General features: G+C 41.6%; 1 protein-coding gene across 2 annotated transcripts; it reads right to left on the bottom strand.

Moving 5' to 3' along the window:
- Positions 1 to 498: 498 nt before the first annotated feature.
- On the bottom strand, positions 499 to 26,624 carry rab28 (RAB28, member RAS oncogene family; the record flags this gene model as incomplete). 2 transcript variants are annotated; one of them, XM_079228623.1, is made up of 7 exons in its annotated part: positions 26,525 to 26,624; positions 21,450 to 21,546; positions 18,408 to 18,496; positions 16,292 to 16,421; positions 4,411 to 4,514; positions 4,230 to 4,307; positions 499 to 626 (listed from the first exon to the last, which is right to left on the bottom strand). In XM_079228623.1, the coding sequence occupies exons 1-7, from the start codon at positions 26,597 to 26,599 to the stop codon at positions 534 to 536; spliced, it is 666 nt and encodes a 221-aa protein (XP_079084749.1). In that variant the 5' UTR covers positions 26,600 to 26,624. The 2 variants fall into 2 exon arrangements, with proteins under 2 accessions (XP_079084749.1, XP_079084750.1); XM_079228624.1 differs by lacking the exon at positions 499 to 626 and adding an exon at positions 1,381 to 1,476.

The following is a 26,624-nucleotide window of genomic DNA, read 5'->3' as shown; positions in this document are numbered from 1 at the left end:
AAAGATCATTTGGTTTCGGCTCCCTGTTTAACTTTAAGAGCAAATCCACTTTGCAGTCCAAGGGACAGGGTTGGATTTGACAGGTGTAAATAGTGTTGTCTTTAGAAATATACTGCAATATAGCTAATCATTAAAACAAATGTCTCTAATAGTAATGGCAGAGGAAAATATACTTATATGTAAAAATATATTTTTCGATTACCGTTGTTCACCTTTAAACCACCAGCTTCATACTAAAACATGAATCCAGTCTTTTGAAATATTTTTTTAAGGTGAATCTCAGAAATGAAATGATAGCTGCGTGTAAACTTAAAAAGAAAAGAAGTGGCGTTCCTGTTTCCTTTTTGGTAAACCACCCATGAAATCATTCCTGCTAAATATCCGAACTACAGGCAAAGGCCTCGAAACCACACAGCCTGTTCTTCATCTCATCCGTACAACTGACACACAGGAATACAGAGAACGCAGTCTGAACACAAACCTGAAAGACGAATACTGAAGGCAATTTTACATCTTTAAGTGTCGGAGAAGGGTCACTGCACCACGCACATGGAGCTGCGAGGGGGGTTGACTGTCCTGGCCACGGTGTCCTGACTGTAGTTTACGATGTCCGCCTTCACCACACGCTGAAATGATGCAACGACAGATACAAACATTGAATTGAAAAGCTGCAGGGACAACACAAACGGAGTCAAATCATCACAGTGCTAGATGTTAAAGAATATCACTGTTCAATGAAGAAACAAGCTCTTTTAACGCCTCCCAAGGCTACAGACAAATTAAGTCCCCAATGTTTTACAGCTCAACAAAGACTTCTGGAGAGTGGTAAAATATACTATAAATGAGATTAGCTCTTTATTATAGTGGAATAAAGTCTGCCAATTTATGTTGGTAAATACACATCTAAGCTTTCTGGCTAAGAGACAAAAAGATGGATACCGCTCAAGTCTGTACGGTAAATGTGAGGCCAAAACCTCTGAAGTGCACTCATTAACTTTTTGTATCTCGTTTGTTAAATCAACTTCAGTTGCAGTTTTACAGGACATGAAAGTGACAAAGCGATTAAAACGCTTAACTATTCCTGTAACATTTCTTTGTATATTACGCAAATCCATCAACATAAAGGTGTTTCTCTCTACATCACTCACAATAACAAACAACTCAGAGAAACACACATAACTTGGATTCCTGAGACCGTTTCAACTCAATGATGATGTAACAACAGAGGAGGCGGGATTAGGTTCCATTAGTCTGACAGGTTTAACTACTTCTACCTCGACTGTGATATTTTCTACAACTACAAAGCAACTGTTTATGCTCCTGAGATCTAACACAGAGCTACTGAGATCTATCTGCCTAACTGTGGAGACATACTTCCAACTATTGAACAGAACATATTTTGCTTCGCTGGTTGTTCTCTTCTCTAATTGGGCCTTCATCCTGTGGGTAGTTCACCAGCTCAGCCTTCACAATCATCTGAGCAGGTTCAACACATCAGGAAAGCAAAGAGAAAGAAAAAAAAAGGACACAAACAAGCACCAAGACATGGGAGAGGATGATTAGAGTGAGAGAAATGAGCAAGAAATGTGATAAACAGACAAAAAACAATGACGCATGACATCAATGTACACAGAAAGAAGCAGTGTAAATTGTGAAAAAGCCAGAAATACAGAAAAAAAAGTTTAACTCAAGAGACAAAAAAGGAATAAACTTAAAGCGGGGCTGTAACTAACAATTATTTCCTTATTGTTTAATCTGTTTCTTTTAAATTGATAATTTAGTCAGGAAATAGAAGAAAACCAGGGTCAATTCCCCAAAGCCCAACCATGTCAGTTTATGAAAGAAGGAAAAGATTACTAGATTTGTCAAAAATGTTGCTTTCATTTTGTCGATCCACTGATCTATGAATGGATTAATCGCATTGGCACTAAAGTAAATTGTTCACATTTGATATTATGTAGCTTTCCTATTCCAAGCCATGAAGAAGCTGTAAATCAGCAATGACTTTCTTTTCCCAACCTTTTAATCATCAGAAACTCCTCATCTTTAAGTCAAATTTCATATTGACACACTGTATTCCTCTGGGTCTTCCAGCCACTCCATCACATTTTTTTCTGATCAATGTGCGATGGTTTTAACTATTTTGTGTAAATCTCTATTACTAGTGCTTTACAGTGCAGCTGTGGAATTCTAGGGATACAAAAGGTTGGGCCTTCAAGTTTAAACAATCTTACATTTGATCTTAAGGGTGCTGCTGGCTGCTGGACTGCATTAGCAGCGAATAACAGACCACATGGCTGAATAGCAGGCCCTGGTTGGCTGTCTGATTAACGAGCTGCCGAAGCCTGGTGTCGCAGTCAATGAGTGATCCGCGGCCTCGCTATCTGATCCAACAGACAGAGGACCATGACGGAGAGGGCTGCCAGGCAGATATAATACCGTCAGAGGTTGTGACCCTCATGTTCAGCTCTCTGACGCTGACAGCTGATAATGAGGCTTTGCGGGCCCCACGGCGAGACCCAGAGCCATGACCTGCTCCGAGTCTCATCTCCATATCCACGACACAAACACGGTGAGTCATTCCTTCACATCTACAACGCTATATTGTCTTTTTAGGAATTGGAAAACAGTGGAGTTTAAGATGGCAAAAAGACCAAACTGGAACCAAAACAATTAATGTCTTAGTCAATAAACTAAGACTGAAATAAGAGTATTTGTACAATGCCAAACATTCTTGTTCCAGCTTCAAAAATGGAGGATGTTGCTACATTTATCTTTTTTATTTTGAGCTGAATCTCTTTGGGTTTTGGGCTTTTGCTTCGGCATCACCTTGGACTTTTTTTTCTTCTTTGTTTCTGACATTTTACATTCCAAACAACTAACTGATTGATCAAATTGTTATCAGATTACAGAATAATGACCAAACCAGCAGACTTTCAGTACGTATTAAGTGAGTTCAAAATGTTTGCAGTTTTCCTGATTTAAAGCCAGACAGGTCTCTAATGCCATGCTGTCTTAAGATTTGATATTTTTAGAACATCCCTTTGACAAACTACTGTTGACGCAAATATATTAATAAGGATAGAAAAGCAATTGAGTCTCTCGCACAATCATGAAAATTAAATACTGCTGGCTAATCACTTGTTACACATATGTAGAGATTGTACACTTAGTCTTTTGTTTTTCCCCTTATTCTGCTATGAGCTGTGGCCACGCAGCAAGTTTATATATATATATATATATATATATATATATATATATATATATATATATATTTGTATCTACAGGACACTTGACACACTTCTGTCAACTAGCCTTTTCCCATGAAGAGGATATTGGTCCAGCCACTCACCCAGCTTGATTAGCATGGATTAAAGCACTTTGCTTTATTGACAGAGCTATCAAGGGAGGGGAGGAAGAATAAACTAGACGGACAGCTCCATTAGTCGATGGTCATTTTCCGTTAGTCAGCAGCCGTGTTGGTGATGGGAGAGGTTCTTGAGAATTTGGCCAATCTGTCCCTTACATGCTCTCCCTTCTCTGGGGGTCCTGACCTCTCTGTAGCCCCCAGGCTCATCAACCACTACCCAGCCAGTGTGGCTCCAACCAGTCATATCAGACCCAGGATTAATGTTTCTGTGGGAGGTGACCTTGTAAATCCTACAGCTGCCACCATTGGGCACATTGGTCTGGCTGGCAAGTTGAGACCATGTTTTAGCCCAGAACGGTGGGAGATAAACCAAATAAATCAGACAATCCTAACCTCCTCACCCTTAAAACGGACTACCTTTAACCTCCGACTTCACGCTTTAATGTGGTCAATGTGGGTCTATTTACAGATGGCCAGTGTCTGTGGCAGGTAGATCATCACAGGAGGCAGACGTAACAAACTTGTGTTTACACAACAAATGGTCCTTTACAGTGTGGGGTGACCTCCGTTGACCTAACACACTCACTGTGACCTCCCTTAAGTTCAGGCATAACATAACACGTAATGTTAGGAGAGAAGAACTCTTAAAAATAAGCAGCTACTTTCACTCATTCACGATCAATTATACATTTAAGAAAATAGTGATCTCTCGACAGTGGCGTGTTAAGTGCAATGCAGAGAATCAAATATACATGTTCTGTCCAAGCTAGGAGCAAAAGAAACATTTAAAATGTGGCTTAAAATCTGCTGCATAGATGGTGGCGTTTGAGAGAAAGACCTTGATGGCATTATGGCTCACCTGGGACTGCTCCATTTCTGCTTTGTTTAGCTTTACACCGAGAATCTCAGCAGCCACTCTCTGGAAACAAAGGTACACCTGCAGAAAGAGAAAGCAAGACAAATAGGAGAAGGTAAGTGTTATTGAAGTCACTCTGTACATCCCATTCTTATTGTGACTTATTGAATCAGCTGGTACTAACCGAGTCCCCCGTCTTGGCCGATACAAACTGACTGACGAGGCTGTTCTCTTGGCAGAAACGCTGGTGTTTGTCAGCCTTCACTGTCCTCATGTGCTCCATGTCGACTGCGGACGAAACACAGCGTGACATGTGAGAAAATATAGATTTATACGGTGGTTACACAGCACTCTCGCAGGGTTAACTGTCACGTATCTGAACATAAACAGAAAAGATAACTGTTTACACTTGAGTTAAGATGGAAGGGGATCTGCCTAGTGTAAAAGAATAGGCACGTGAAAACAACGCATAATTCAATTGTTATGTTGCTTTCAAACGCAGCTGCTAGTTTTATTTGTTCATTTATGGAGGGGAGTAATTTCAGGGGGTTTGAGTTGTGAAAATGATCAATTCAGTAGCAGCGAGCATCACCAGTCCCCGCTGGTACTGAAGCTTGATGCGACGCATTCCTCAGCGTAAGCCTAGTACAGTTGGACCCCGAAGCCATGCACCTCTATTTGACCCGAAACAGAGAAACCAGCCCAGCTGCGGAGAAATGTGGATGACCGAAGTCTTCAGGCGACACTCACAGTGAGGGCGTAGAGGGAGAAAACAGTTTGACATATGAGTGTGCCGGCCTTTAAGGTGGGCACACAGGCCCAAGAACTGGGACTGTCACGTTCATGCTGATTTACTGTGAGCACACAATGACAGCGCCTTCCTTTTTAGCTATTGTGATGTGCATTCGACTCCTGTGCAGTGATACCGCACGCTTTGCTTCTCTCCTTCCTCGCTATGGGGTCATGCTGGGGTCGATGAAGAAGGTCACCCGGGGGTCCCCCCCGCTGAAAGCAATAGCTTCGGTCTTTATTTCTGGCTTTGTGCGGCAAGGCGGCCACGCCCGGTATCTGGTGCATACATGTCTATGGTAGCTGGAGGAGGTCAGGCTACTGTACGGTGTTGCATTTCTCTCGTTCCCCCCGAGTTTTGCTCTTTGTGTGAGGTTTCATTGAAGTTGTCAAGGATTTTCCCCGTTCTCATGCCCCTTAGTGTGCGTGCATGTGTGTGTATGTGTGTGTGAGGGAGGGAGGGAGTGAGGGGGGTTAAAGCCAGAAGCAGAGAAAGAGAGAGACAGATAACATAGCGAGGAAGAAATGTAAACAGTGCACTAATCCTGTATTATTAATATCTCAGTAAGTCGTATGACCCAAAAAAGTTAAAGGCCAATCCACAGCGACGAATAAAATACATTTGGAAACGAATCATTTTTGACTAAAACAAGTATTACCATCATCGTATCATCATAAGCGACTTATAAACACAAACCTTTCTGGGCAGGGGAAGACACTTTTACCACTACTCAGTGTCCTGGGCAGACCGTCATGTCTCGGCCTGTACATAAACATAGCTGTCTCATAGGCGTCAGCAGGTTATTTATTTCAGTCATTAACAGCGGAGGTACCCTGCATGCTACTAGAAGTAAACACTGCTAATCCTTTGGATCCTGCACACTTGGGAAAGGTTATCAATCATGTGTCACGGTCAGATTAGTCAACATTAACATGGTGGCTCAGGGGCTGAGGAAGGCGCGTTACTGTAAGTTAAAAAGTGTACAAGTGAGTGAGGTTTCTGAATCCTGTCTGTGGATACGTGTGCATCAAGGGGAGGAGGGATACAGAAGGCTATGGGGGGAAGAGAAAAAACTAAAAGAGGCAAAGTTTCTGAGGAAAACTTATTTTTGCTTACCCTGCAAAATGCAGGTGCAAACCCTGAAAAGAAGTTAATGTATGTTAAAGAACGCAAAAAAGCATTTTAAATTTAAGTTTAAGCACTGAAAGCAGTAGAATTGTCAGTTAAAGATTAAGACATTGAGTTGAAATGTCAACTGAAGTGTAAACAATGACAGCATTTTATTTTCAGTTCATTTAGTTGATTTCACTTAAAGTTGCGCCACAGATAGTTTAAGTGTGTGCTGTTTAAATAACGGTCATTTGCTATTGTAAGCAGTGACGGCAGTTGAACTATCAGTTGAAGTATTGGAGCTGTCGGTTGAAGAGCATAAAAATGAAATGAAGAGTCACTTGATGTTTAGCGGCTGCAGATTTTGTCCCTTGAGACAAGCACTTTTCTTTTCTTTTTTTCGTTGTCTTGGCATTTGTAGATGTTCAGATTTCCTTTTTCTTCTAAACACGAGCAGCTCAGAAAACATAAACTACAATCCCAGGACAACTGGGAAAACTTTAAAGATCAGATGATATGAAAGACAGACCCAGAACATCTACTAAATGGACCTTGTGGTGAGAGTCAACCTATTTAAATGTATGAGTACACCAATATGCATAACAAGACACTCAATTTTACGTGGCTCCTTTTAGTCACAAACTAGTACTCTAGGTGGGCCCACATTCTCACACAAAAGATTATTTTTCAGCATGTGGCATCTGTCTGTGTAAAATGAACACAAGACTAATCCCACCGTTTTAGTGTTTTGCTCCATTTGTCTCCCTAATGTACCCATTTCTACTTATCAGGTCAAAACAATCTTCCTGCGATGATCTGGTTTCCCTCCGTTTCTGTCAAACTGTACATCAGCGTTACAATCCCTAGGAAGTGACTGCAAAAATGAAATAAACTGTTTAGGCCTCCGAGCGCATAGAGAGATAGTGGAAGGGATCATCACTCGCCAAGAGCGATGGCCCTCCCTCGCTCTGGTCACCATCAGTGTTTATTTAAAAAGTCTGCCTGTCGTTGCGGGGAATTACAAGACAACAGTTAGAGATTAATATCTGGCGGATGAATTAGGCTTTTACCGTAAATAACAGGTTTGTTATTGCGGTGACCTATTACATAAATGAGAACAAAACCAAATGAGGAGAAAATATGGATGTTTCTTTCCACAAGTGAGTGTCTGTGGGGATGTCAGCTTAGCTCCTTCATGGAAAGAATCTGCTCACTGGCAAACTTGATTATCCTGAAACCAGACAGACTTGGAGGGAGTCACTAAAAGCTTGAAAGTTGAATTTTGGGTGGATATATCTGCCCAGAGCATGCTTTAAACCAACCCTGTTGCTATATTACCTTCCCTTACTGCCGATGACATTAAGTAACTGAAAAACCATTAACAGTAAATTAACATTATTCGACTAAGTGACTTAAAGTGAGACTACCGCCATGTTTCCATTCATGTATTTTATCCACTTTTTGAAGTATGGCATTAGAAAAGCTGTAGGGAAGTGGCAAATTTCTATTAAACTTACTAAATTATAAAAACAAAAACATTTTACACTCTCTTGATGTGTTTTTTGTCTGTGTCGAATAAATTCTGATGTAGCGACCAATTAACCCACATGACCGATCAGCTGTTTCTGCTGTCAGCCCGATTGAAACAATCCATTGTTCTATCGTACATGGGTTAGATGGCCAAGGCCACTTGTTTTGTTTCCAGTTCACAACTTATACACTTCTACCTCTATGTTCACTGGTGGATTACAGCCATATGAAGCCTATAGTGTCAACTTCTGACAAAACTACACTGTAGCCTAGTTTGCATTAGGAGTTAGATCTGGTTTGATAATTTCTGCCCTCACTATGCAGTCTGAATTGTTTCATGATCGTCATCGAGGGGAAGCTGAGACAACCCCTCTTAACAGAGTCTTAAAGACACAGTGTGAGGTAATGTTGGAAGCAATAGGTTCTCCCCTGGGATTGATTAGGCTCAACCTTGTAACTTTCATTTAATGTGCTATGACCCCTCAGAGCCCTAAGTCTCTGACAACACACACACACACAATTGCTGTTTAGTTTAAAATGAGGCTGTCGGCAATTAACTGTGTTATGTCAAGCTTACTCTGTGGCTGTTGCTCGCTGGGTAAACTGTTCCAATTGGTCCCCAGAAGCTGACTTGGTAGAACAGTAAGTAGGTGTCTCTGTTATCACAATGTGTTTTTTTAAAAGCCCACCGAGGATCACACAGTACAGTGTAGGATTTCAAGCTGGTTAGCCAACATGGAGCATTAGCTTATTGTTTTGCCTTTGCAATGTATGTTGGTGAAATGTAAAGGAAAAATCCATCCTTGAGATCTCACATCGTCCACATTTGGCTTGTTACTGCGTCAATCAGAATAGCAATAGAGAGAGTCTACCAGTAACCTTTTTGGTTCTGGTGTGAACTTTCCCATTTAAAAAGGGAGGATGTGTAACTTGTTAAAGAAGAAATACCACACATCTTGAGATGAAAACTTAATTAAGTAAACCAGGAGCTTATGGTAGCCAATGTTTGGTAATGTCAGCAGAATTATCCAGCAATCATAACTTGTGGCCAGAGTGGGAGTTGTTCAGCAAAAGATGAAACAGCAAAATGAAAACAGTTCTGTTACTCTACCTCAATTACCTACGTGACAATTACGTGATAAAAGAGTCATTAAGTCAGCAAACAGACTCAGTACTGTACAGTACAACACAGTATCTATCTAAAGTTGGCTAACATGAGGTTACATTAGCCACCGTAAGCTGCTGGTTGTACCAGACCGAAAGAAAGGTTGTAGCACCATCCATCACTGTTGAACTGAGCAAGAGTGTGTTTCCATTTTTAGGAGGATGAATGTGTTATCTCTTCTTTCATAGGTTACATTGACTATGTGTATATGCACATTGGTATCCCAGATTTGATCTCATTTGGGATTTGACATGTACATTGAACATCATAAAACCCGGTTGATGCTTCTGATCATGTGTCTGCAGGTGTGTTTTGATTCCTCAACAACAAGCCTTATCCAGGATTCTGAAACTACAATATGATGTTTACATGCAAAACACACAACTGGGATACTCCAAAAACCTGATCATAGCCAGGATACTCATGCATATGTACAACACACTCAGAAGCCGTGTTTACATTAAATTGTCAAGTGGATTTTAAAGGTGCCACTCAACAACTCTCAACATGTTGATGGCAAGCGAGCGGTGACAGTGCTGTGTGCTTTGAATAAATTAGGGGCTTTGAATGAGGCTTTGTTTGTCTCTGTTGCTTCACCTTCAAAGTCAAATGAATATGGCCAGTTGAGCATCTTTAGTGATGTCAGTGCTCTCGTCGATTGCATTGAAAATGCTACAAATGACTTTACTTTATGCTTCTTTTGGCTATCCAAATCTGCTGAAATATCGGGAATCCTATCCATCACAGTCTTCCTCGTTAGGCTAATGTTGTCAAAACCCTGTCACTTTAAAAAAATGATAAAAAAAAAATTTAAAAAAAAACAGTTATCCACGGGCCGTATGTTTGACACCCCTGTATTAGAGAGTTCATCTTGCAATCATTATCTCTGTAGCAGATCACAAGGAATAATCTGCTGTCCATCCCTACTGTATGGACTCAAGTGGAAAAGAAGACGTTTGTGCTTTCTGCCTCAGTAAATACAGCATGCGTGGCCACAAACTCCTCAAGGTAACTTTAAGGTTTAAGTCACTCACATTGTCGAAAAGCATTCGGTCTAAAAGAAAATGCTAAAAAAAAAAAGGCAGCGAACACTTAGACACTTTATCAAAAGTAAAGAGTCTGAAAAAGCAGCTGAATAATGTTCCCTCAAAGTCTGATAGCCAACTGGAAAGGTTAATTGCATGTGACATTTTATTTCCCCTTAAATGTTCTGGTACAAGATACGGGAAAACCTTTACTACATCAAAAAGTCAATAAAAGCATAATGAATCATTCTGGGTGATGTCTGATTAAATTCGACATTGATTTAACTTTCACAACAAGTAGCTAGTAAAAAGAAATGACAAGTGGAATTTATTTGAGGCATTTAAATCCTTGGGTCCAACTGGTTTACATGACAAGCTCATAAAAACTGTTTTGAAATATGAAGGGCGTGATAAGTCTGTACTTGTATTAAACATGCACACCATAATGTAAATGTAAACAATAACTACTTTTCCCTCTAAAAAAAAATGCTGGCTAGTTCCCAGTTTCTTTTTATAGTCATAAAGTATCATAGTGTCACGGAAAAAATGGTGTTGGTTACTCTTAATACACTATGCAGTCATTCAGAAGTCAAGTAACTTTTGCACATTTCGTTATACCTGAACAGTGTAGATTTTGTTTACAATATAGGCAATGTGTATTTTCTGAAGACTGGAACAAGTACCTGAAACTGAAAATTATTTTAATATAACATTTGGTTCTAACAGATTCTGACAATTGAGGAAGTCATAAATGATTAAATTAGAATTCCTGCATAGGTACATTTCCATAATATATCGTCAACCTGTAGCCAATCCTATGATTTTTCCATATTATAACTAGATCTATAAGAATTCATATCGCGGTGGAATAATTAGAGATGAATATCAGTATATTTGAGCTAATAATATTATCATGACTTTTCTGGGTGCGGACAGACAGATGAAGTGCTGTTAGTAGCCTGGTGTTGTGGAGGTGAGCGGGGCCCGTGCAGGAGTCCTCGTGGGACTCCTGACAGAGACAGAACGCTCTTTGTGCTGCGGCGCCCCTGCCCCGGTGGCCTGAAACGGGCCGGGACCGTCAGGGGACTCGCTTTCCACTAGGTCAGAAGTGTTCTGTCGACAGCTCATTGATCACAGCTCATCTTGTCATTTGATCGTTCTTCATGAAACAACGTGCAGACTCACACACACGCATGCATCCACACTTTAAAACATAATCAGATACTCCACAGCGGCTAGTAAAACAATGTGGTCTTCCTCTTCGGTCAGGGAATGTAAAACAGAGTGTCCAGCAGTAGCTCCACAGGCAGGGAGAGAGCTGGAGTGCCGGGCTGTCACTGCTACAGTAAAACATGGGGCCGAGGGCCTCGCAGCACTGGGTTAACGGGCTCCCAGGACTCGTGAAAAGCGAACAAAAGGCCCAGCTCGGAGCTGACCACACAAGACGCTGCCCTAGGTTTCACTGGCCATGTTCTCCGAGCTCTCCTGTCGCTGTTAAACTAAGTGGACTTTTATGGGCGAGCAATAATACATGCCTCTGTGAGCGGCAACCTAACTATGAGCTATAATAATTATACGAAGCACAGGGGAGCCTTCATAATTGTACACATCGCATCACTGTGTGTCTATTCATAATTATAAAGTCTTCCTCGGAGCAGTGATGCGTTGGACTGGCCTACATATTCAACTTCCAGCCACAGCAGTGAACTGTGACATGGAAAGTGCTTTCTGCTCCCGACTGCCTGAGCAAACATCAAACAAGTTAAAAACCTGAAGCAGGAGAGGGGTCCAAAGACAGTGATATAATATTCCACAAAAAAAGTAGATACAGCACAAAAAAGAAAAGCTGAAAAACTGTTTGGATATTTCACATAGATTTATAAGATATGCCTGCGGATCCAGATCAATCGCTTATTTACCCAACCCTGTGTCAGCAAGGCCCCTTCCAGGAATTCCTCCATATCAATGTTGTGAAGCAGAGAAATAAAGTAAAGCCTGAGCGTGATGAGGGTTCCAGGCTGCACTCAGGTCAGGTGGCTAAGCTGTGCTGTGCAACTCAAATGGCCCGTGACTTGCCACACAAGAAGGTATGCAAAGACTGATCATCTACTGCATGTGCAACAATATTTGCTTTATGGATGGCTAAAATGAATGAGGACTTTCCATGTTTCGACAGGCATGAGAATCAAGAGAGATGAGTGTAGGGACCAGAGCTGGGTCAAAAAGTTTTTACAATTAAATCTTAGCATTTAGTTCATTTAGCAAGAAGCACACGATTGACACTCATTGCATTGCTGTGTGTGGGAAAGACCACCTATCAGCCACTTGAGTAGGTTTAAACAAACTCTAGAAAGTATTTCTTGGTCACCGCCGGACAAAAGTCTCAGCATCTACATTTGATGATTTTTACAACAACTTATCAGCCGCAGAGTAATACAGCTGTAATTCTTCATTCATCCCTCCTTATCCTTGTAACCTGAATCTCTATTTCCCATCTTTTCCAGACTTACAGAGGGACGGCAGGCTACAGTCAGTGCGGTTACTGAGACAATTTGATACACATGTCTGTTCTGACCCTTTACCTTTCATGAAATGTGAAGAGAAACAGGAAACACTGGATTTGGTGTAAACTGTAAACATTCCAGATCTTTACCGAACCGTACACCATGCCTTACTGGGTCTATATATTGTATATATAATGTTTTACAGTGTCGAACCTGTGGTCGCGCTACCCACAGTGCAAAACAGACACTGCTGACGTGTTCATCCTTTCTATCTGGGGAGGGGTGAGGGTGCAGAGTAAGAGCACTGGGCTTTTGTCCCACCACATGCCTATTGTGGCTAAACCTTTCCCTTGGGGGCAATTAGGACCTTTTAGTTTGTTGTAAGAGGACCTAAGTACGAGTGGGTTGAGCCAGGAAAAACATTTTTGAGCTAAACCAAAAACAGAAGCGCATTGAGCTCCTCTGCACTCCTGGACTTCTGAGCATCTCTCTATTAAGAAATGTGCAGGCCTGCACTGAACAGACAGGAACTGTGGCAGCTTTACAGGAGCAGGGAGGTGACGGGGTGAGAGAGCTGGGGAGGGGGAAGGCTTCAACTCCACCCGAGGCCCTGCCAAGATGGCAAACAACTCAAGACCAACAATGTTGGTGGCAAGGACATGCTTCACGAGAATCGAGAGTTAGGGGAGATCCATGTTTTACTTTACCTTTCACGTGGCTGGGTGGAAAACTGGGGAGAGTGAAGTGTGACGGGTAACGGTATGCGGTGAGATCTACCATAGCTAGCAGAAAGCAAACACGCATGTTGTTTAACACAACAGAGACCTGGAGCCAATGAAAAGACATTACTGTAAGCAAAGGCAGCTACAGCAGAAGTGTTAGTCTACACATGTGAGAGATAAGCGTTTAGAGTAGGTCTAAGTGTGTGATTGAAAGAGTTAATGTTTGCACAAGGATGAAAATGAATGAGCAAGTGTGTTTGAGAGATGGCGCAAGATAGGGAGAAAGAAAGGAGGTGAATAAACACAGCGGAAGAGAAAGGCAGGTAAGACATAAATGAGTGTACAAACACAAGAACAAATTCTCTTCATGCGGGAACCTTATCTCCCTGCAAAAGGGAACGTTTCCCATGGCAGGCCTGAGTGGATCGGCAGTGAACAGTGTTAGAACCTCTAAGCAAAAAGCCATGAGTGATGAGGAGGGGTTAAGAGAACTGAACCCATTTAAGTCACCCAAATAAGGGCTGTACACTCCCATGATGGATGCTCTGGAGTTCCTGAGGGAGAGAGCGCTAGCAATGGGAAGGGTGATGGGTGGGGAGCGAGCAGGGGTCCTGCGATCCCCACTTAATAAAAACAAATTAGTTTGATAAACGACACAGACTTAATGTCCACAAAGAAATATGTGCACTAATATTGAGCAGTAACATAAGCCATGTTAAAATGCTGACGGTCCCGTTCAGTGACGATATCTGGACACTACAACACACAAAAAGATGCAAAATATGGATCAAGACTGCCAAAAGTGCCATGTATTTTATAGTCAGACAATCTCTGATCTGAAAGGCAAACAGTCCAAACGCAGCTGTTGTTAGGCAAAGAGCTAAATAATGTATTGTTTGGAGCCCTTTCAAAACACACGGCACTTATTAGTCTACTAAAAATGAAACACTTGAGTGGTGGAGTAGATGACTGCGGAACGAGCCAACATTTCTCTTGAGAGGTTCCTGTGTACCATACGGTGTTACACTGGGCTGCGCTGTAATAAACAGTTATAGTATGTTTAGACAGACCAAGAGCTTAGCATTCTTCCATTACCCGTGTGTTCGCAGTAACTCCACAAGTGTGTCACTTTACACAAGTGCGTGTTTCTGCGAGTGTCTGTGTGCACTTGCACAAATAATTGTGTGCCCTCAATAAAACATTTCATTGGCTTCCTCTCTGAATTGTTACAAGTGGTGCCATTATTTAACACAAGGCTCTGGGCAGCGTGCAGAGGGCATGGGGGTGCAGCGTAGTGGCGCTTAACAAGCACACTTAACCCCAGCCGGCCATGCTAAACTGAAGAAAGGAAAGGCTGTTCCCCAGCAGTGACATGGCACAGGAGGGCAGTCAGGCCAGGGCGAGGAGAGGAGGGGACAGCATCATTAATGAACCAGTCTGGTCCATAGGCTCATTTACCGTACACTCGGTAAAGAAGACAGTGTTCAAATTAAACTAGAAGGCAGGCACAGGGTATGATTCAAGACATTTAAATGTATACGGTAGCACATGTACTGTTAATAAGCCAAACAAAGTCACATTAGACTGTAGTCTCTATGTTGACTTATGGTAAAAAAAAAAAGAACACTTAAAATTTACAGGTTTTTTATTACAAGGAGAAAAACGTTCAGCTGCTCTAAAGTAAGTACTACTGCACACATGACATCTAGAGCCAGTTTTCACCTTAAGTTTATCTAACTGGAAACACTAAAAATCTCCCCTAAGACGAGCCCTCACAGAGACATAAATCTGTGTTTTTATAAGCTCCTTGTTATGTCTGTACTTCTATTTTGGTTGTCACAAACATGTTGCCTCACTCAGTCCAACATCATGGGAACCATTTAAGAGAATTCTAAACTCTGCTCCCGAAAGAATGCTGTGTATTCATATGTTCAGCGTATTGTTTATGTGTGCCAAGTATTCATTTTGGAGAAAATGCGCCAGCACTTAAAAAGGTTAAAAGCTCTTCAGCAAAAAAAAAAAAAAAAGGATGAAGAGACAGAAAAAGTAATACAACATTTTAGGTGTGGACATTTCAAGCTAGATAGCGAGACTAACTCCCTTCAAGCGCCCTGAAAAAAAAAAAAAGAGTCCATGCGAGTTCAGGGATTCATAAAGTCTCACAAGGTAATTGATTGCTCCTCGCGGGACAATCTGTGTGGGATTTTGTTTTTCTTTTTTTCAGCCTGTAGGAACAGAAAAAACAGACATGGGCAATAGAGCCATTAGGGGGAGAATGACTGTGCGAGTGTGGGGGTGAGGAGCCTGACAGCGGGATGAACACTACTTAAATATTACAGTACACACACTCACCCATACACCAAAAACCTAGCCTAAATACAGAGGCGCCCACCGTTAAAGCCGGGGCATTAGGAGATGCAACGGACGCGAAGACAAGAGAATCTGCTCGAGACAGGGGAATTAAACCGTGACCTATGGTCCCCGTTGAGTAACATTAGCGAGAGCTTCCTGTGTGCAGGCACCACTCTGTTGACCGTTCATCATCGCCCGGGAAGGTGGACAGTCACCATTACACACACACACGCTGACGCCTCACTTTACAATAACACGGCGGCAGCCATGACTCCACATCTGTCAAGGGGATGTTTAAAAAGAGTCATCATTATTACTCTTTATTTTGGCGGTGGGTGGATGGGCGCAGGCTGATAGGAGGAGACCCGTCTGGTTAACGTCGAGTTCCTTTCCTTAACCAACGACTCGGGACAGGAGCGCAGGCTCGGGCTGGGGGGGGCAGACGGGTACTGACTGGGAGGGAAAGGTGGGGCTCAGATAAGCGGTGCCCTAGGTCCGTTGGCCCGGGGATCCTAAATCATCGTCAGTCACTCCCCAGAGTTCACAAACATCAGCATTCCCATCGCTCCAAAACCTTACTCTCTTATCAACTGGCTTATCACACCGATCAGTTATCTGGTGCTCTAACAAACACGTCTGCTACCTTCAAACACTCACTCCTCCACACACAAACACGCAAAAATGAAAAAATGGGTCAGGGTGAAATGAATAGAGAAAAACTCAGTCTAATGAATATAAGAGAACTCCAAATTTTGAATTGTATAAAAGATTGACTAAACAAATACGTTTTTTCAAAGTACTGTAATGCTCCTTTTGTGCTGAAAAACAAGGGGTGTGTTTGTGTGGTAATGTATGTGTGTTTCTCACTTTTATTCCCAATCAGAGACACAACCGGCTGGATATCAGCTTCCTCATTGGCCTTCTTCACCATGCTGAACCAATCCTCCAGATTCTCAAAGCTCTGGTAGTTGGTGATATCGTAAACCAGGAGGACCCCCTGCATTGGAAAAACACACAACAACAACACAGTCCTCAGACGTTGTCCATGTCCTGGATGGGAGAACACAGCTTAATTTCTCATATTCATTCATTTTGACTTGAATAATATTGAGGGAGCAAGGGAACAGTAGGTGGCACTGCATCTCTTCCTAGAATAGGGGACGGACTCAAATAGAAGGGGACACACACATAATCTGAGGTAGGTCCAGTGTTATTGTTATGATCTAGGTAAGGACATTTGTGTATGTTGTTTGTACATTACCAGAACATAGTTTTTTAAAGAATGCAGTGCAGAATAGAGGTAAGGTTTGGTTATCTGCTGTCCGAGCCAATGAATGAAGGCTGACTGCTTAAAGACATTCTCCTCCACCCTATGTAATCCTCAACACTGTATTCACTGCAGAAACATGCGTGCAACAACAGCAGACCCATGTTTGAGCAAACAATGAGGCCAGAGGGAGCTGTTTACATAGACATAAATTAATCAAAGAGTAAACAGAGATACAAGAGCTGTTGGCGTAAATCAAGACAAACAATCACACAGTTAAACTATCTGCTATCACTGCTTAAAATGTCTGGGGCTGGAAATTAAAAGTTAGCCACGGTAATTGTCTTTTCTTTTACTGCATGATGCAACACGACTGAAGGGGAGTCCGTTGCTTTTTGTTCGGCGGACACGCACTGTCACAACACACAAGGTGTGTGACGACAGCTCAGGCCTTTGACAATTACTGCGAGTCGCTCCGAACAGCCATGATTGATTACAGGACGCACAGTGCTGAACAATAGATGTGGAGGTTCCACACCGGCGCTCACGAGAGAATCAGCAAAGTGTCGTAACGTGGCAGTGGGGTACGACATTTTGCTTGTGAGGAAAAGAGACAGTAAAAGGGAGTGCTGCTGACAGTGCTCAATATTTGGGCACAATTTAAAGCAAAAAACATGTCGCTTTTACTATTTTAAAGCCAAGTAGATTCACAGGACTGAAAAGAATCTGAAGCTAATGTAAATCTTCTCTAGACAAACATGATAGAAGTATACTTGCACCATATAGCTGGTATATAGTGACAAATGTCCAAAACATGGTAATTGTGTAGGTCTCTTCAAACAAGAGACATCCTGGAGGTGACAGATAGCACTCGTCTACAGCAACACGGCAGCCTGTGGACGCTGATGTTGCCGACACATGTAAAACTAATATGCACTGACAAATGTTTGCACAGAGCTGGGCTGTCCTTTTAATCAACACATTGTTCAGTTTCCCACAAGACAAGCGTCAAATGAGAGTTAATGGATCAGTTAGGAGCCTATTATTCTGACACTCCTTCATGTATGAGATGAGTATGACCAAATACTTGGCATTACTTTGAAATATTTCATTTTAAATTAAATTAAAAATTTCACACCAATAAAAGCATACATGTTTAGGAATGTTGTTTTTTTCAATGGTTGTAGCATTGATCTTTGTTCAGTCCAAGACAAAACCTCTCACTGTAACTGATTTTAAAGCTCTATCGACCTTCTACGCTCACTGTGACTCTAAATGACTTATTGTGATTTGGCTGCAGAGGGAGTGGCCGGCTCCGAATGAGGCTGCCCGGGTTGTAATAATAAGCCTGAGCAGAGTCACCAAGATGAGAAACTAATTCTTCCTGTGCTCCCTGTAAGAGTCACCTATAGCGGTTGATTTGGAAATTCACACATTTATTATCCTTCCTGAAAATACTGGAGTCAAAGACAGTTTGTCTTTTTGCTTCATGTAGCAGGAATAAAAGCAGAAGAGGTAGGATTGTGTGTGTGTGTGTGTGTGTGTGTGTGTGTGTGTGTGTGTGTGTGTGTGTGTGTGTGTGTGTGTGTGTGTGTGTGTGTGTGTGTGTGTGTGTGTGTGTGTGTGGTGTGTGTGTGTGTGTGTATATGTGTGTGTATATGTGTGTGTATATGTGTGTGTATATGTGTGTGTGTGTGTGTGTGTGTGTGTCCTTACATGAGCTCCGTATACATATTTATCCAGCATTTTCCCGCCTAACGTTTGTCCTCCAATGTCCCACACCTGCAGTGTCACATTCAAGTTGCCTACAAAGGAGACAAGAGACAGAAACATTGCTGAAATTTAACTGACAAGTAGGCATAGATGTTTCAGAGTAAAAAAACAAAATTCTGCTAACACTGACATTTTAAAAATATTTTTAAAAACCTGATAATGTTAAAACTTGTAGGTTTCTTTTCTGGATGTGTTTTTACTCTTTAATCATGAACGTATTTGTTTTGACAAAGCTCATAATCCAGAATAAATAACGAGTCAGCTGTAACAGGAGCCTGTATTTTGGGAGAGCGATTTCTATAATAAAAGTCCACGTTGTTGATATACATAATGGAAACAATAAATCAGCAATTAATCTTTTATGCGTCGCGCTCTTGCCTGGCAGGTTACGCACACCTCACATCCAAGAATATTCACTCCAGATATTGAAGGGGATGAAAAGGTACGCCTACACTATAATTTAAACATTCTCAATACCCTGCAAGAAAAAAAAGTGACTTCTTTTTAGCCTGGTAAGAGCTGTTTGCTTGGTGCCATATCCTGCCAAGTTGGGGAAGTGAGGAGAATTATGTGCTGTTAAGGAAAATAGCAATAATTAAACACAAAATGAGAGGAAAAGAAGACTCCTGTCCTTATGCCTGTGGAAAGAGAAAGAAGGAGTGAATGAGAGGCAGAGAGAGAGAGAGAGAGAAAGAGAAAGAGAGAAAGACGGGCACAAAAACCAAATCCAAATAAATATTTTCTTCCTCTGGAAAATGAAAGGGGTGGTTGAAAAAAAAAAAAAAAGAGGAGAAGGGAGGACCAGACAGCGAGGAGTTTATGTTGGTGTGATGAGGGCTCGGCGCTGGGCTGGAGCGGCGATGGGGAGCAGAGCGTACACTGTGGACACGGCTGGGCGACTCAACCCCTTCATGAGTCCCCTTTTTAAAGCGAGGGAAGGAAACGCTGAGGTTCACAGTCACTACATCTAGACTATACAGTGTCAATGTAAAGCTACATTGAGGAGTGCGATGAATAACGCTCGCTTGGTGTTATAAAGAGCCATCCCCACCCATCCACCATGCCGGGACACTAGCTTTATTTATGTTTCAAAGATTCACGCTGACTCAACAGCTCTGACATTTTTCAGCTTATGCATTGCAAGAAGTAGAAACTGCGATAGAGAGCCCAATAGATGAAACTTTTAAAACTATTAAGGTCATAAAAAGGTGGGGAAAGGGCATGTTAAGATATAGATGAAACTTAAACTATTAAGATCATAGAAAGGGGGGAAAGGGCAGATTAACAGTTGTCTTTTTCGTATGCCAGAAAGTGGACGCAGACAAAGCAGCGTCAGAAAGTTTGAGAATTTATCAAGCAAACTTCACCCCTAGTCAATTCTCTCCACCGCCTATACCTCATTGGTTTGGCAGAGACATCTGGAAGAGGTATTGTTATAAAAAGCACACACAGAGGAGGCTGTTGTGTGCCAGTCGGCCTCGCCTCACCTCTCCCCGCGTTGGAAAAATGTACATTAAGTTTGACAAGCTGGGCCTTCATGGTGAGAGGGGCCAACACTGGCTATAGGCTACTCTCCCCCCTGCTGCAAAAGACCCTTACAGCCCCATAGAGACCTACAGGGCCGCACAACCTCTCCAATACAAGGCAGGGTGGGGGTCCTAACGAAGTTTGGGACCACCCAGCTCGCAGAGCCACCCTCCTCTTCATCAGCTCATCAACACCCAATTCCCCAGAAAATGGGCCATTTAACAACTCCGGTGTTGGACCCGGTGTTGTTGCTGCCCCAGTGATACAGATGTATGTACACACTATGTTTCAACAACGGTTACAGTACAGTGATTATTTCAGGAAAGAAACTTACTGGAAAGAGAAATCAAACGATTAACAGCGTTTGTCCGAGTTCGCATTAAGAAGTTTTGAGCCCAGCCTGTGCTGAGCCGTGGATGGTTGGCTCTTTTCATCCTGACTGCACCACGGCATTTTTGGGGGTTTAGTGCTCCTAAGTCTCATAAGCTGAAACTGACACAAAATCAAAATAGAATCCTTCAGCCAACTCACAAATCAGCATAACTTTCACTTTTAGCACTTAATTTGCCCTCGCTTAATGTTGTTTTATTAGTAAGGAAAGAATGGAGCCACTTTGCAGATTTCTGGAGCTTAGGCCTTGGCAGAGTTTTAGAAATACCATTTAAAATGCTGAAAATCCCCATTTCACATGGTAGGAAGTAAAAATGGAGTGCTTTCGTCTAAATATAGTATCAGTCAATAAACATATATTTTACAGATCTAAGGGGGATACAGAGTGTGGCTTTATTTCTGAGGGTTTAACATAAACAAACAAGAACATGAATGTTTTATGTGGTGCAGGACAAAGATCAGTTGAACTTGGGGATCGGCGATATGGGTATAAAATGTTAATGTATTTACTCTGTACGGTGCCCACAGAATTATGAGCAAGGCTCGCCCGGTTGGACATAATCTGTCCATTGGCCTTGTGGAGTCAGAAAAAAAGTGTTCTGTTTGCTCTGGAGAGAAGAGCTTTCAGAGTGAATAAGCCTGAGAAGTGGCAGACACTCTACAATGAGGAGCTACCAGAAAAGACACATTCAGCTCCTGAGTTAACCTGAAGAACAAACTCTGCCTGCAAATGGTAGGACAAGAAAATATGAGCAGTGCCAGAAAATATGTAAAATCAAAATATGACAGAAAGTGATGGTGGAACAACAGGCCTCTGTGTTAGACTTTCAATTATTATTCTGGATCGGTTTCACATGGATAATGTAAAGTAGACACAAACCTTAAGGTCGACATTAGAGTATAACAAACAACAGTAAAGTCAGTTCAACTACAATCTTACCAAATACTTATTATATTATTATTATTATCGAATTAACAAGTCTGCTTTACCGTGCTTGTGCAACACGCGTGTCCGTGCTGAGTCTCTAAACAATCGAGCACTCCCAAAAGATTATGAAGGTGTCTCACCTGGAAGGCTTATTCTCTTCAGAAAGAAATCCAGACCGATGGTTTGTTTGTACTGCTTCCCGAAGGCCTCCTGTGCAAACCGGGTGGCGAGTGATGTCTGAAACGGAGAGACAAAGCGAGAGACACGGTGAACGAGTGCCAGAGCTCCTCCGCGGCGGGCGATCAACAGGACTGAAAATATGTAATTTAAAGCACTTAAGTGTTTTTAAAAGAAAATGATTGAAGGATAAAAGGAGAAACCTTTGATTCAGTGCATAATAAGCAATATTCACGTATGCATGACATAAAAACCAAGTCAAGATCACAGCATGGCTCAGGGCAAAATGCAAGATGCTGCAGAACTCCGTCCAGAGAAAATATACAGTATATTAAAGAACTTCCTGAAAAAGTAATATTTCGGTGGTGAGAAGAAGTAGAAAACTTGTATTTCATTTACACTGACCAAATGCCAAAGTAAGCTTTTTACAATATTCCATTTTATATTTCCAAAAATACAAGGGTATAACTTATTATATCACAACATATCCCCAATAGAGTGGAGCCATAATTCTTCGGTGACCTGACGTATGACCTGGAGGTCGTTCATTTAATTATTACAAATCCATTTTAAGCACCTTCAAGAACGTTGTGATTGACTGAAAGGCACGCTGATGTAACTGTCTGCCTCCTCCCTGCCGCCTCACTACTCAGCCACGGTTGTGACAGTGAAAATCAACGGGAATTACAAAAACAGGTGTCGGAGTATGTCATGTCTACAGACTGCAGACCTAATAATTGCCACAAATTATAAAACCTCCATCACTGTCACTATTGTGTTTGAGGAGGGGGGGAAAATAGCATGTATGGGGCTCTCCTGAAAACCATGGGAATTCATAGCCCAGACTTGACATGCCAAGTTAAATTCATTTTGATGGATGAGGATAGGAAAAAAATGAAGTGCTGAATGTCTATTAGCTATCTTTAGAGCAGCGTGCTTACATAAACACAACAGAGAAGTGAAGCAATGGGATTCCCTGAGTGTTCATGTGGCAGCAAATGCATTTTAATGTGGTACTTGCCGCTCACTGAGGGTTAGAGGATTTAAAAGTAAATTATTTCTTTCAATCCACTCAGCTTTCACTTGAGCCAATGTCCTTATCTACCTCCATTCAGGCTCAGAAAGTTTAGGTTTGGGCAAATAATGTTTCAAATAAGACTGGACTTCTTTCAAATTACTCCAGGGAAGACACAATCTAGTATAAGTAGGAAAAGCCTTTTCATGGTTTACCCAAATCTTCCTCAAGTAAATGAGAATCAATTCTTCTTTATTACGGTCCGGATTTCTGATTGTGGATGCCACCTTAATGTTTATTCAAGCTTGGATTTTGAAATGAAATATTTTAATTAAATCTATTAAATGTGTAACCGTATCCTTAGCCATTGATGTTCTTGATTAGGATTGAATTGGAGATGCAGAAATAGGTTTTATTCAACTAAAAGTTCACTAACCTACAGACCTTTTTTATCTCAGCCTGCTGAGCATGCCGCAGGATCAAGAGTGACTGAAAAATTACTAGAGGTGACTGACGCAACAAGGAGAAAATCGTCCATTTAAGTAGCCCAAACAATCACCGACAACACAGAAATAACAAGTTTGGACAGCAAAAATGTATTCCACATGCTGGCGTTGGCCTAGTCGGCCATTTGTCTTGGCATTCCAGTAGCTTGGCTCTGGTCCCTCAACGTAGTCCTTTTTTTTCCAACGTACAATTGGAACTAACCAGCGAATGTGAAAGCTGGCGTAATCCTGACACTCCAACAGAGAACAGCACAGGGTCACCAATGATACCAATGCCGGGAAATGGGGGAAGTTTCCTGAAACAAGAAACTGGGAGAGTAGGGAAAAAAGATGGCAAGCTGACTATGTCCATGTGATGCAACTCAGCTGAGAGATGCAGTGCATTTTTGCAGCATTGCATCAAAACTGGCTCCTCGTTCTGCTTAAACAGTTAAGACAGATGTAAATGTTGGTATTCTGAGGAAGCGTTTGACTGTAAATAACATTGCTGGGAAGCAGCATGCATGTAGACGACCTGTGTCCTTTTTTAGAGAGCAAATATTCAGAAAAACTCAGTGGATTATAACTCCGGTTTAAAAAACAGACCTATGTGTGAATTAGGCCCAGCACCTTATGAGCCTGGCTGAATGGGGCTGAAAACTCCATATTTTAAAAACATCATGCTCAGGTGGACAAGCCTTCCCACATCTTGCTGTATTTCTGAATGGACAACCAACCACAAGCAAAAATACCACCGAAACGGGCTGTCCAAGAAAAACTGATCCAATTGCAATTTGCTCAGCAAATTGACATTAATAAGGGGGGAAACGGCATTCAAGATGTCAGTCAGTGGTGCCTACTCAAAATGGGGGGCAGGGCTGCCGTTTTCTGCCCAAAACAGACAAGCAGGTAAGTCATTCAGACAGTGACGAGCTGACACCTGGCAGCAGTGGGAGGAGGGTTATTAATGTAGCGTATCTACTGGGAACTGAGTTGTGTGTGTTCTCTGCACCCCCCTCCCAAAAAAGAAAATGTCTACTCTCCAGAATGAGAACATTCATTTTTCTCATTGCGTCTCACCATTACTGCTACATTCATTTTCTTTCTCCCAGAGGGAAAGTGAGATTAGTTACGAAAGGGGATGTGTAGCTGAAAAGCACTTGACGTCCATGCCTGACATTCACACTCATTCATACGAGGATTCGAGATGCAGTGAAGAAGAACCGTAGCTGAATTGTCATGACAATCGCTTACTTTGCTGCAAATGATTGCTTGGTGGGACAAGGAAAATATTCCACTGTTGTGGATGTAAATTAGGCCTTTTTATTCTACATCTTTAATATATCAACATACTGAATGATTCAGTCGAGTCGTAAAGCCTGCGTAGATTTAGCAGAGACAAAAAGGATACATTTGTTTACAGTTCAGACATTCATAAAACTATGTCCTCACACATGATTATTTGTTATTTTATTCTACCAATTGAGAAAACAGAAACATTTCTCATATGGGTTGTGCAGACATCATTTTCTTAAAAGGGGCCTCACTCTGGAGCCAAATGCATATGAGGGTCCTTAGCCAGCAGGAAAGAGGTATACTGATGGAAAACAACCACCAGCTGCTAGAGCCAGGCTAAGAAACTGTCATACTATGTATAATACTGTGCAGTGCAGGGTTTCACTTCAGGTTCACCGAGCAGTGGCTGCAGCAATAAAGTGCACGACAAAATGTAGGGACTGTGAATCATCCAGCAATTCAAAACAATTAATAAACACATTTTATTTAAACTCATTTAAATGAGCTAGTTTGATGAAAATGGCAATAAAAAAATAACAGAACAACAAACATAAAATATCTTGTGTCAGCCCATGTTCTCAGTTACTATAAAACACAGCAACATTGGCATGTAACCTGCAACTATGTTCAATAGCGCACGCAACGTGAACTAAAGACGGGGCAGACTTAATAGGTTTAGAACAACGGATTCGTGCCAGACTTAAACCCATAATGCTGTCTTTGAAACGGAATCAAAACCACACGTGTCCATCAACTTTGTAAAACAGATTTCTTTGCAGAAGAAATCTAGAAAGAAATGTACATTTTAATTTTGCTTGAGAGCAGTTATTGCACTGCATGACTTGTATGTCTAGTAACATCTAACATGTATCTTTACTTTAGCATGCAGTCATTAATGTGTGACATTTAATGCAAATTTCACCACTGCAGGACTAATAAAGGAGTATCTTATCTTATCTTAACACTGGGTTACTTAAGTTGCTATGTTCAGTCCAAAATGTCATTTTAGAAACCATTCCTTCATATCCATTATCTAGCGTTTCGTATTTGCTTCTATTCAGTAATCTCCCCTATTAGTAATCAGTTCTCAACCTGGGATCAGTATGAAAAAATCATTATGTTAGAAGTAATATCGGTTGCCAAAGATGTGCTAATTTCATGAACTAACTGTGTTACATTCCTTTATCTTACAGAAATACAAATAATATAGTAGCAGGCTTGTGGGCCACTTTTAGCATCTATACTAAGTGAGCTGCAACTTTCCAGCTGAAATCGTATCAACCTCCATCCATCATATGGACTTGTTGTCCTCACAATCTAATTTCTTGAGTCTGGATGTCTCCTCCTGTAGGTTAAAGCTGAAATAACCAACCGACCTGTTGAATTACAAGAGGTCAACAACACGGGAAGTCCTTCACACAATTAGTTCCATCTATATGTTATGTATGACTAGCACACCCAGAATAATCTGTAATTGTTAACTGAACATTTCCGCGAAAGGCTGTATCATTACTCCTCAATTCTTTTTAAATATGATCAGAAGAAATACTGCCAGCTTGTCTTTGCCTACCTCTTGAGTCATTAACAACTGTTTTATTATTCTACATAAGGTTTCCAACACTAATGAGCAACTGTTTAAGCAAAAGTAAATTGCTGAGGCATATGTTCAGTTGAAAACAATTCAGTATTTTGAACTGTTGATAATGATACACTTAGTACTAAAAGGGAAAATGTACTATCAAATGTATTTAACATTGCACTGACATCAAAGTAGAGGCAGTATTTGCATGGACAATTGTCTCAGGTGCACAAAGGCATGTCCTAACATTTTACTAACTGTTAGATATATCATGTATGTGCACTTAAGTCGTGAAGTCTGAGCATTTGAGTTGATGTTTGGCCTTTCATTTTGATTTCACATCGTAACGTTAATTACAACGTATACCTCGTGTTGTTGTTCACCGTGGCACGTCTACAACACGAGACTGTGGCGTAAGAAAGAACTCAAAGTGTGATCTAATCATGTCGCATTATCTTCTTTAGCCTTGAATGTTGTTAGCTTTAAGCTAGCTCAACTACGTTAGCGTCGGTCGCCATGGTGACGGGAGACGGAGCAGCGTCAGGATGCGCAACGTAAACAGCAGTTGGGCTTCAATCGCCTGTTTAATTAATTCAGAACCTAAGAACGTCCTGTGTGTGTCTGTGTTTACGTGTGTGTGAACATATTGTGCGATGGGCTCACCTTTCCACACGCACCGTCTCCAAGCACTACAATTTTAAGTTGCCTGTCCTGGCTGTCCTCCTCCGAGTCCGACATGACGCTCCGACTCTATCACAGCAGA

This window comes from Taurulus bubalis (genome assembly GCF_910589615.1).
Source record: "Taurulus bubalis genome assembly, chromosome: 13".
In the NCBI taxonomy this organism is placed as follows: domain Eukaryota; kingdom Metazoa; phylum Chordata; class Actinopteri; order Perciformes; family Cottidae; genus Taurulus; species Taurulus bubalis.
Note: the sequence above shows the minus strand (reverse complement) of the source record. Positions and strands in the feature narration are given on the sequence as shown.